General features: G+C 37.4%; 1 protein-coding gene across 1 annotated transcript in view; it reads left to right on the top strand.

Annotated features, from left to right (window-relative positions):
• Positions 1-11,653, top strand: part of SUCLA2 (succinate-CoA ligase ADP-forming subunit beta) — a 44,658-nt gene extending 33,005 nt beyond the window's left edge. Inside the window, exons 7-11 of the mRNA XM_086329006.1 lie at positions 4,559-4,720; positions 4,811-4,953; positions 6,427-6,547; positions 7,040-7,128; positions 10,714-11,653. Coding sequence (XP_086185132.1) covers positions 4,559-4,720; positions 4,811-4,953; positions 6,427-6,547; positions 7,040-7,128; positions 10,714-10,788 — 590 coding nt within the window. The 3' untranslated portion in view covers positions 10,789-11,653. The remainder of the gene's footprint in view (positions 1-4,558; positions 4,721-4,810; positions 4,954-6,426; positions 6,548-7,039; positions 7,129-10,713) is intronic.
• Positions 11,654-12,128: the final 475 nt, after the last annotated feature.

Here is a 12,128-nt window from a genome sequence, read left to right as displayed (position 1 = left end):
GCCTGACAGGCTAAAATCCATGGGGTTGCATGACCTCTCAACTAAACAGCAACAGCAGTCTTTTAGGCTAAGAAGCTTAGTAGTAGTCCAAACAGAAGGCAACAGAGGCAGTGGGAATGGAGAGGAGAAGGGTTTATTTTACAGATGAGTTCAAGCTCAGGCTCTGTCAACGCATCTACATTTCTCATAGTACCTTCTTTTATGTATTTTGAATGGAGGCTTCAGATCAGTGTACTCTGGGTAGTTCTAAACATCTACAAATTGATATGTTTTATTTATGAGGTACATATTGAGTTTTGAAAGTAATATTTAAAAAATAGGAAATATTATCTCCTTTTGTACTAAGTTACCATATGACAAGATAGTATATACATTTGGGGAAATTATCATCGTATTCCTTAAAATAGTAGTTAAGGACATTTTGAATGACTAAATTTGGAATTATTTCCTTTGTGCACAGTTCTTTTGGAACATATCTGCTGCACAGAATTGAAGTATACCTGTTAATTTTTACTGATTTAATTGTTTGAATAATTTTAAGAGGCAAGCTTGTAGACCGTAGACTTACTTTCCTAGTAATGCTCTGAAAACATAGGGTAATATTAAAATATACATATGTATTTGAATAGAATTGCTTAAATAGCTTGTCATACCATTGTTGGGGTTTCTGAGAGATCTTCCAGTGACTACCCGTCTTCCCTGCCTGAGTTCTAATTAAAATGGATCTGACAGCTAAATTACAATTAGACAGACTTAATAAATCTATTCACATATGAGGCTTTAACAGGGCAGTCGTTTCAGGGATAGGCTATGCCTTGGGAATAGCAGTTGGACATGCTTGTTCCCTGTGGGAAGCTTACTCCCAAAAGGAAGAAAGTTTGAGCTAAATTATGCATGTCTGGTTTTACAATGTCTAGATTAACTAGATAGTTAATTTACTTCCCTTCCTCTGGGAAGAAGTAAGTAGAGAGACAGTGAGGACACAGATGTTACACTAAGTGAGCCCTTTGGATGTGAAAGGAAACATCCAGAGTTGGGGATTTGCTCAGCTGCTCCCAAACATTCCACAGTATTTTCTTTACCCACTGAGCTCAGCCATCAAGCCTGTGATCTATCAGGGTGGATGTGGAAGTTTTGAGGGACAGAGATTAGCTATCTGTTTGCATAGTCTTGTTCTGCTTTTGAGGCTGTCATTCTAGTCCCAGCCGTTGTTCCTTTGAATGTTATGGGCACACCGATAGGTAGTTTGAATTTTTACCTCCGGAAATTTCCAAAATGGGTCAGAACAGTATACCAGTGTCAGCCTTTTAAGAAGGTGTTAGGCTTAATTCTGGAAATTTACTCTTTTCTGTTTCTGACTCCAGATTATGTCCAGTCATCTATTGGAGTATCAGAAGTTCATGGGTGAGATTAGATTATATAGCATTAAAATTCTCTGAAATACTTTAATAGTAAACTGCATAAAGACACACCTGAGACATAAAGACACAAATGTGATAAAGTCCAAAGGACCTAGAGAACTGAAGTCCCAAGTCAGATTCTTTTATCTGAGTTAGAAATTCAAAGAAATTAATGTTCTTAGTAATTTCTTAACTATTTTCATTGAACAAGAGGTTGTGAATTCTAGATACAGTTTAAATTCTTTCAGCCAGGGCAGTTTGGATTTTTTTTTTTCGTAGGAATATTCTCTGTAGTCTCAGAAGTTGCATTATTTGAATTTCAGATCTCTTATGGGCCTCAATTCTAATGGTGTACAAAAGGTTAATAATACATATAAGTTTATCACAGCTTTGACCCTCTGTTACCAAATTTGGAAAAAAAAAAACACCACCACCAAACCCAGGCCATTCCCACTGCCAGGAACAGTGATCTCAGGCACAGTTATTTCTCAGAACCATGTACTTCATTTTATGAAGGGTCATGGCAGAAACTCAGGCTTCCTTGGTGGCTCAGACAATAAAGAATCTGCCTGTAATGTGGAGAGACCTGGGTTCAGTCCCTGGGTTGGGAAGATTCCCTGAAGGAGGGCATGGCAACCCACTCTGGTATTCATGCCTGGAAAATCCACATGGACAAAGGAACCCAGTGGGCTACAGTCCATGGGGTTGCAGAGTGGACATGACTAAGTGACTAAGCACAGCACAGCACGTGGCAGAAACTCAGTGAAAGCTGAATAAAGGAGAGTGGATTGATTTTAGTCTCACCAGGACGCCGGTGATTATTTTACTTGTGGACTTCAAATCAGTTGAGAGAAATCTCTGAGCAGCAAATTAATTTTGGCCTAGTAACGGCACCCCACTCCAGCACTCTTGCCTGGAAAGTCCCATGGACGGAGGAGCCTGGTGGGCTGAAGTCCGTGGGGTCGCTAGAGTCGGACACGACTGAGTGACTTCACTTTGACTTTTCACTTTCATGCATTGGAGAAGGAAATGGCAACCCACTCCAGTGTTCTTGCCTGGAGAATCCCGGGGACGGGGGAGCCTGGTGGGCTGCCGTCTATGGGGTTGCACAGAGTTGGACATGACTCAAGTGACTTAGCAGTCATTTTGGCAATTAATTTGGCACTTGTGATTTATAGGGGTGAAAAACCAAATATGTACATCTCTTAAAAGCTTTCCCTCTTTTGAACACTATGAATTGAGTGTGGGCTCTGTTTACTCGTATTACACACACCCTTGCTTAGTTAGCAGAGTTGTCAGTGGCTGGTTCTGCTGACTGTTACAGAGCTCAGGCCTAGGAAATGTGCTTCCTAGGTATTTCACCCCAGGTTGTTTTTATTGGAGAATCACCCTCAACTGAGTGAACCTGTCTTGATCTTGAGTCTGTATGCCTCGGAAGCCTACTAAGGATTGGTTCCTTAGTAATGTAATCCATGTAATCCTCATTTTTAAAAAATAGATACACAGTTGATCATTGAAAAACTTGTATTTGAACTGTGAGGGTCCACTTATATGCAGATTTCTTTTTTTCCAGTAACTGTACATCAGTATTACACAGTCTGTAGTTGGTTGAATCTGTGGATGCAAAGCTACAGATATGGAGGGCTGACTATATAAAGTTTTATGCAGATTTTTGGGGGGATGTATCTTGAGCACTTTTTGTGTTTACTGAAATATTCTTCTAAAACATTTACTTTAATGTTTATAATCCTGTCATATATAGATATGCCACAATTTATAAATTTGTAAGTGATTATGAAAATACAAGGGATCTGAAGCATTACAGTCTAAGAAACATATATATTATCATTCACCAGTGATTTCATATACTGTACTTTTCAGTTTAGATTTTCAATATGTTTCATTTCATAGTTTTATTATCTGCTGATATTTCTTACCTAGTGCTTTATTACGAACATATTTTCCTTTAAGTCGTTTTAAACATGTTTAAAAAAGCTGTTTCACAGTTCTCTGATAATTTAAAATTTTAGTCATCTTGGGTTTTGTTTCTTTTGACTGCTTTTCCTTTTTACCATTTGTTACATTTTCCTGTTTCTTAAGAGATCTAGGAATTTTTATATGGACATTTTGGGAGGCTGAATTCTGTCTTCCTCTGAAAGAATGGTTGGCTTTTGTTGTTGTTAGTTAACTTGGCTGACTCCAAACTTTGTCTCTTGTTTTGGGCAGCAGCTGAAACTGCTTGGTTCTTTTCACCTCTGTCTGTTTAGGAGTAAGGAGAATGTTGTAGTTAGATTGGAGCAAGGAAGGGATAAAACACTGAAAGATGAAGTCAGAGAATTAGCCTTCGTAAGGACCGTTTTGGTAGAGTGCTGCAGGTAAAAGCCTGATGAGAGTGAATTTAAAAGAGAATGGCAGGAGGAAAACTTGGTACAGTGAGTTAAGCGCAGGTATTGGCAGATAATAAGTATTTCAGGCTTTGTGGGCCATGTATAGTCTCAGTTGCTGCTGTTTTTCTCCTTCATTTACCCTTTCTTTTTTCTTCTTGATAACTATTTATTCATAAAAATGTAAAACCCTTTGTTAGCCCACGGGCCATAGTTTGCTGACCCCAGGTTTAAACAGATAACTTTTTCTGTGAATGGTGCTGTATAGGAAGAGGAGAGTAAGCGAGGAGGTAGCGGGTAAAAGAGTTTCTTCTTTCTTTTTATTAGGTGGGGGAAAGGATAGCTTTTTTTGCAAGCCAGTTTAATTTAGCCCATGGAAAAATGGAGTGGAATTTATGGTGCTGGAAAAGCAGAATTGCTGTGACAGTGCCCTTGAGTTGGGACCCAGAACCCAAGCAATGGAATTAGCTAAGAGCATGGACTGTTTTTTCTTGGTAATTAAAAAGAACATTAAATGCGCTTCTGAGGTTTTTCTTTCTTCTTTATCTGTTGCTTAGGACAGATGTAGAAGCAGTAACTTTAATGGGACAGTTTTAAATTCTCACATATTCTTATTCAGGAGATAGTTTGAATCAGTTGTGAACATGAGTTGAAATACTTTCAGTAAGTAACCAAATGTGTTTTTCCCCTAAAGTAAAAAAACATTTGATTATTGTATAGTTTTTTTTTTGGTCTATCTTGAAATTAAAATCGCTTTCTTTTTTTCCTTTAAAGTGCTGTGTATGGATGCAAAGATCAATTTTGATTCTAATTCAGCTTATCGTCAGAAGAAAATCTTTGACCTGCAGGACTGGACCCAGGAAGATGAAAGGGACAAAGATGCAGCTAAGGCAGATCTCAACTACATTGGCCTTGACGGAAATATCGGCTGTCTAGGTACCACGTGTTCTTGTGTTAGAGTTGGATTGGTTAATCTTATTTTCTTTATGTTTGTCGCTTACACAAATCATTTTCCTCTCTTGATAGTGAATGGTGCTGGTTTGGCTATGGCTACAATGGATATAATAAAACTCCATGGAGGGACTCCAGCCAACTTTCTTGATGTTGGTGGTGGTGCCACAGTCCATCAAGTAACAGAAGCGTTTAAACTTATCACTTCAGATAAAAAGGTAAGGGCAGAACCTATGTTTTAGATTTGAATGGTAAGAAGTAACTTGATTAATTAGTAGAGTACATAGTTTTACTTGTTGAGCATACATAGGTCATTAATAAATATTTGTTATTGATGGTGCTCTGTATTTTTTCTTGGTGTTAGATTCTAGAATTGTTTAATACAATTTTTTATTTTATTGCTCTTTCCCTTTGAGTCTGTGGACTTATTTTCCATATTTAACTTTATAAAAAGCATTAAACTAAAATGAGATACAAAATATGCTTTGTTTCTTTTGTTTTATAATTATTCTTTTTAAAATAAATTTTATTGGAACTATATTCCTATAGTTTCCTTTGGCAAAAACTCTAAAAGCAGAGCATTATTTAATTACCTAACTGTTGACTACTTGTCTGAGCCACCAGGGATTCCCAATAATATGAACTAGAGTTCATATTCTATTTCTAAGCATGGCTTTTTAGGCCTGTGTGCAAGAATGGAGAAAAGCATGTGAAAAGTTCCTGTGCTGGGGCGTTGGAGTTAGAAGCAGGCCAGGAGCCGGGGGGTGACAATGTGGATAGCATTGAAGTAGCTGTATACATATGTCCCTTTGTATTGGACACTGGGCTTGGATTTTGGAACACATGGTTTTTTCCTTCAAGGCCTTTTATAGTGTGTTGAGGCTAATCAATGTAGTGCTATAGAAGAACAGAAGACAGGGCTGATAAATTGGGAGAATCAGCATGGCCTGACTGTGATGAAGAGAGAATGCTGACCCAAATAAGCCCTGAGGTTTGGATGTGGCATGTATTCAGGAGTGGTCACACTTGTTGAGTGCTTTGGGGGACCTTGTGTTTGTGGAAAGTGGTAGAGTTGATGGGGAAGAATGAAGAAACGATAGTAAGGACTAAGCTGGAGATCTTGCATATAACGTTGTCTTACCACATGGCCTGGGGTAATGGCTCTGCTTAATAGGAAGCAAGTAAACAGAATCGGGAGGGAGGTCTTGTTAATATGGAACAGGAGAGAAAAAACTATGAACTAGGTGTTGAAATTACCCAACGAGGGGAAGGAAATTTTGGTGGGTGGTGGACTGCCAGACTTCAGTGGTGAGAGCTGCATGCAGAGTATGGCTGTTTGGTCTGAAAATGTTTCTGTGGGGTTAACTTCTATAAGGCACAGGTAGGGCTTCCCCAGTGGCTCAGTGGTAGAGAATCTGCCTGTGATGCAGAAGACACAGGAGACGCAGGTTCAGTCTCTGGGTGGAGAAGATGCCCTGGAGGAGGGCACGGCTGCCCACTCCGGTATTCCTGTTAGGAGAATCCCACGGACGGAGGATCTGGTGGGCTGTCGTCCTAGGGTTGCAGAGAGTCAGACACCAGTGAAGTGACTGAGCACACACACAAGGCCCAGATACGAGTGTGCTCCTGAGAAGGAAGGAAAAAGAGTCATTCCTTTAAAATTTTAATCTCCCAAAACATTTTATTGACAGGTACTATCTATTTTGGTCAACATTTTTGGAGGAATCATGCGGTGTGACGTTATTGCACAGGGTATAGTCATGGCAGTAAAGGATTTGGAAATTAAAATACCTATTGTGGTACGGTTACAAGGTGAGTGTAAAAGGTATCTTGTAATTGTTTGACTAACTCTAAAAGTTAAAAGTTCATAATTAAACTTTTATTTAAACTTTTAAAAGATCATTATTAAAAGTTCATAATCCCAAGGGGTTTATTTAGATTTAGTTTTAAATAGCTATATTTTTAAAATGAGAGTGTATAATAGAGAATTTTTTAAATGTGAGTTAAAAAAAATCTTAACATTGGCACAAAATTGTTGATAGTTTTGTTTGGTATAAGTTGATACATTATTTGGTATGTTTTGTCTTGAATTCTGACTTGTCTGAATTACCATTAATGTGATAAGGCAAAGTATTTTACAAGATGGCTCCAGGTTTTTACAATATTTTCTTTGGTTTAGAAGCATTTGTATTAAATGACAGAAGTTGGTTGAAATTTTATATTTGTGGTATATTGTGACAAACATTTTAAATGATTTTGTGTATGTATTTAAAGCACCTTTATATTTGCATAAATCATTTCCAGGTACACGAGTTGATGATGCTAAGGCACTGATAGCGGACAGTGGACTTAAAATCCTTGCTTGTGATGACTTGGATGAAGCTGCTAAAATGGTAAACGGGTTATGTTGATCGAAGGAAAAATTTGCAGTGTCTGAAAGTTTATAGGCACTTAGATTCTAAAGTGAACAGCTAATACTGCTAATAATTAGTGTTTCACTTAAATACTAGGAGTATTGAATCCCATATACTATCATATCCCATATCCCAACATCCTAAACAGTTACCAACTCATGCCCAACCTTGTCTCATCTAATTTTTACCTACTTCCTTCCATTGCCCATGATTATTTGGAAGCAAATCCCAGACACTATATCATTTCATACATACCATCATGTACCTATAAAAGATAAAAGTATTGATGATATAAAGGAATTATTGTTATTTCAGATGGGATAGTGGTATTATGTTTATATTTTATGAAAAAAAATCGAGTCAGTGTTGAAACATCTCTGATTTTCTTAAATATATTTTGCCTATAATCTTTGTTAGATTTAGGATCAAAATAAATCTATGCTTGCAATTGGTTAATATATCACTAAATTTCTCCTTATAGATTCCCCCTTGCCCATCCCCCACCCCACTTTTTAAGTTCATTTGTTGAAAACAAAACAGGCTGATGGGCTAGTAGTGTCTCCTGTAGTCTGGATTTTAATGATTTTATAGATAATGATTTTATCTATGGGGTGTCATTTAACAATTTATTGACCAGAGGTGTGTTAATACATTGTTACCTGAGCACTATTCTGGAATGTTTCACTATTATAATGTTTCACTATACTGGAATGTTTCAGTATTAACTTACATAACATATTGCTGGTCACAGGCGTTAGTTTCTGCAAAAAATCCCCTGGTCAGTAATGCGTTAACATGTTCCTTTGCTCCTATACTTCCTGTAAACTGGTAATTCAATCTATAGACTTGAGGGATAGTAGGAGTCTGGCTAGTTCAGTAATTAGATGTGACGTGAGGTGAAGGGAATGAATAGGTTAGAACTTTTCTCTGAAAATATGCTTGTTTGCAGTGAGAGCCTGAATTAGGAAAAGCTTTTTGGACATAGAGAGAAAGGATAAGAGTCAGTAGGTGCTTGATCAAATAGACCGTGAAAGATAAAAGTGAACAGTTGATTTAAGTTGTATCTGTAGTGTTTTTCTAGTGAATAAGAGGTTATGGAAGTCGTGACAGTATTAATAATATGGTGATAATATTAGCAATTGCTACCATTTATAATTTATTATGCATGCAATGCTAAGCCTTTTTTTCCCCTTCCACTATTACCTGACTTAATATAAGTTTGGTGATATAATATCCACTTTTATAGATGAAGAAACAAAAGCTCGATACATTAATCTTATTCAGGATCACATGTTGTAAACATCAGAGTGGGACCTGAACTCAAGGTGTCTAACTTTAAAACTTTCTCTTAACTATTCTGCTGGAGAGGAGAGAAGCTAAATTTGTTGTTTGGTTTTAGATATGTTTAATTTGTATATTTTATATGGTACCAGCTGAATATTCTCAGATAGATTTATAGAGAGAACATTGGAATTCAGGTTGATAATTGTTAACTTACTGACAGAAAGTAAAATAGTAACTTCTAGATTCAAGCCCCTATCCCAACATTCTAGGATTATATACATATTTTTAAAATCAGCTCTTATTTATTTATTTATGGCCATGCTATGTGGCTTGCAAGATCTTAGTTCTCTGACCAGGGATTGAACTTGGGCCCTGGCAGTGAAAACTATAAGTCCTAACCACTGGACCACCAGGGAATTCCCCAAACTTTTATTTAGATGTGCTTTGCGTTGTGTAGTATCCAGCCAAGACAGTCACTATTTCTGTCGTCAAAGATAGTTAAGGGCTGCTGTTGCTGCTAAGTCACTTCAGTCGTTTCCAACTCTGTGCGACCCCAGAGATGGCAGCCACCAGGTTCCCCCGTCCCTGGGATTCTCCAGGCAAGAACACTGGAGTGGGTTGCCATTTCCTTCTCCAATGCATGAAAGTGAAAAGTGAAAGTGAAGTCGCTCAGTCGTGTCTGACTCTTCGTGACCCCATGGGCTGCAGCCCACCAGGCTCCTCTGCCCATGGGGTTTTCCAGGCAAGAGTACTGGAGTGGGGTGCCATCGCCTTCTCTGATAGTTAAGGGCAGCAGATGTAAATAGACATTTCTCCAAAGAAAACATACAGATTGATGGCTACCATGCACATGAAAAAATGCTCAACATCGCTAATTATTAGAGAAATGCAAAACTACAATGAGGTATTACCTCACACCAGTCAGAATGGCCATCACTAAAATGTCTATAAATAACAAATGATGAAGAAGGTGTGGAGAGAAGGGAAATGTACTACAGTTTTTTGGTGGGAATGTAAATTGGTGAAATCACTATGGAAAACAGTATGGAGGTTCCTCAAAAAACTAAAAATAGAACTACCATATGATTCAGCAGTCCTACTCTTGGATATATCTGCAGAAAACTGTAATTGGAAAAGATAAATGCACCTCTGTATTCATAGAGCAAATTTACAATAGCCAAGACATGGAAGCAACCTAAATGTCCATCAACACACAAATGGATAAAGACGATGCATATATATATGTATATATGTATACACACACACACACATTCAATTGAATACTACTCAGCCATAAAAAAGAATGAAATAATGCCATTTGCAGCAACATGGATGGACCTAGAGGTCATCATACTAAGTGAAGTAAGTCAGAGAAAGACAGATACCATATGATACCACTTACATGTGGAGTTTAAAATATGTCACGAATGAACTTACTTACAAAAGAGAAACTGACACAGACATAGGAAACAAGCGTAGGGTTACCGAAGGTGAAAGGGAGGGGGAGGGGAATAAATTAAGAGTTTGGGATTAACATATATCCACTATTATATATAAAATAGATAATCAGCAAGGACCTACTGTATAGCACAGGGAACTATAGTCAATATCTATAAGGGAAAAGAATCTATATATGAATAACTGAATCACTTTGCTGTGTACCTGAAACTAACACAACATTGTAAATCAACTAAAATTCAATTTTAAAAGAGGAAAAAAATAAAGATAGATATAAATAGGGCAATGAAAAAGAGGTATATACATATATCAGACATGTATCCATTTAATACCTTCTGATTTTATATATGTGAATAAAATGTAGTGTGGGTTATAATATGCAGGTTATGAAGTATTAGATTTGACTGTCCTTCTAGGAGTGGCAAGGGCTTCCCATGTGGCACTAGTGGTAAAGAACCCTCCTGTCAGCGCAGGAGAGGTAAGAGATGTGGGATCGATCCCTGGGTTGGGAAGATCCCCTGGAGGAGGGCACAGCAACCCACTCCAGTATTCTTGCTTGGAGAATCCCACAGATAGGGGAGCCTGGCAGGCTGCAGTCCATAGGGTCGCAAACCATTGGACACGACTGAAACAACCTAGCATGAATGCATGCCAGAGTGGCAAATGCTTCTGAGACTGTGAAGTGGTTTATACCAATGTCAGAATAGCCCAGATGTTTTAAATGAAAAGGATTGAAGATGCAGTTAATTTCGCATTGACCAATTGTTCTGATTCTATGTTTTGGTGAAAATAGAGACAAAGATTGTTTTCTTTTCCTTTCAGGTTGTAAAGCTCTCTGAGATAGTGACCTTAGCCAAGCAAGCCCAGGTGGATGTGAAATTTCAGTTGCCAATCTGATCTGAGAATCCAGTGGTCAACTGAGGATGTTAAATGTGTTATAATTGTTAAAAATACTGTGTTCTGTATTACTATTGTTCCTTTTCTCTTCAGCGTGTGAAGCTTTGTAATTACCACCTGGGCATAAAAACTAAAAGCGTTTGGTCCGCGTTTATTTCTATTCAAAAGGGGCTGTTTGTATAAAGAATGTGTAAGGCAGTTATCTAGTTTGTTCTGTTGCAGCTTTCTTTTTCACTTTTACAGAATATGCCAGTTTATTATTGCAGTATGCCAGTTTATTATTGTTGGGTACAGCATTCTTCATTGATAAAGAGTCTTATGAATAAAATAAATATGAAGATAAAACTTTATTCTTTAGTGTTAGAAATGTATTATATCTAATAAACTAGTTTCATCAGTAGAACAATGTATTAAAACAATGTTTTATATAAGAAGGGTTTATCTTCAGCACCAAATACTTAACTAAGTATATCAGTCGCTATTTATAAGCAGATCTTTCAAACACTCCCCAGAATATTCTTTTACGTATTTCAGTGAAGTAACTTATGAATTATTTGAACATTGTTTTAATCATTACAAAACTCTTGATAACTGCTAGTCCTCATGATGATCCTGTGTTATTGAGAACCTGGAAGTCTGTATCAAGTAAAGGTATATTTACTAAGGACTTGGCAGACAAAATTAACAATGTCAATTTAAATTAATAAAGATCTCCCAATGTGATTTGGATTAATTTTTTTTTCCTTTTTAAGTAAACACAGTAAAAAGTGATATGTTTATCATTGCACTAAATACCTCTGAGGAACTGACTTGTAGATTGTGTACTAGGAATGATACTTGCATATAATAAAGCAGTCTAAAGATACTTCACTTGAATTCCACTGTTTATGTGTGTGCCATCTGGTGCTCTTCTCCAGAAAAGCCTACGCTGTCCTTGGTGTCCCAGTTCATACGTGTGTGTGTGTGTGTGTGTGTGTGTGTGTGTAGATGTCCATCTTCATTGCATAGGACAGTTGATAATTTAACTATTAACAGGTTAAGTACCATGGGAGGAAATATCAGCCAAGGAGTAGACTCTGTATGTAAACATACTGGTGAATTTGAGAACTTCTACCTATTTCTTGAAATGTGATCACACACACATGAGAGGCAGCATAGCACAATGAGGGAGCACAGAATTTGAAAGTAGACTATCTGGTGTGAATCTTGCTTCCACTACTTACTAGCTATATAAGCTGGTCAAGTTTCTAAATTTCAGTGTACCTCAATTTCCTTAGCCCCTTTCTCATCCTCACTAGAATTACTTAGTGGGGAGAGGGAGATAGAGGCAAAGAGAGGAA

This window comes from Bos grunniens, chromosome 12, assembly GCF_055505025.1.
Source record: "Bos grunniens cultivar Pamir isolate PY7600 chromosome 12, Bosgru_T2T1.0, whole genome shotgun sequence".
In the NCBI taxonomy this organism is placed as follows: domain Eukaryota; kingdom Metazoa; phylum Chordata; class Mammalia; order Artiodactyla; family Bovidae; genus Bos; species Bos grunniens.
The sequence above is the reverse complement of the archived record's forward strand: the minus strand, read 5'-3'. Positions and strand labels throughout refer to the sequence as shown.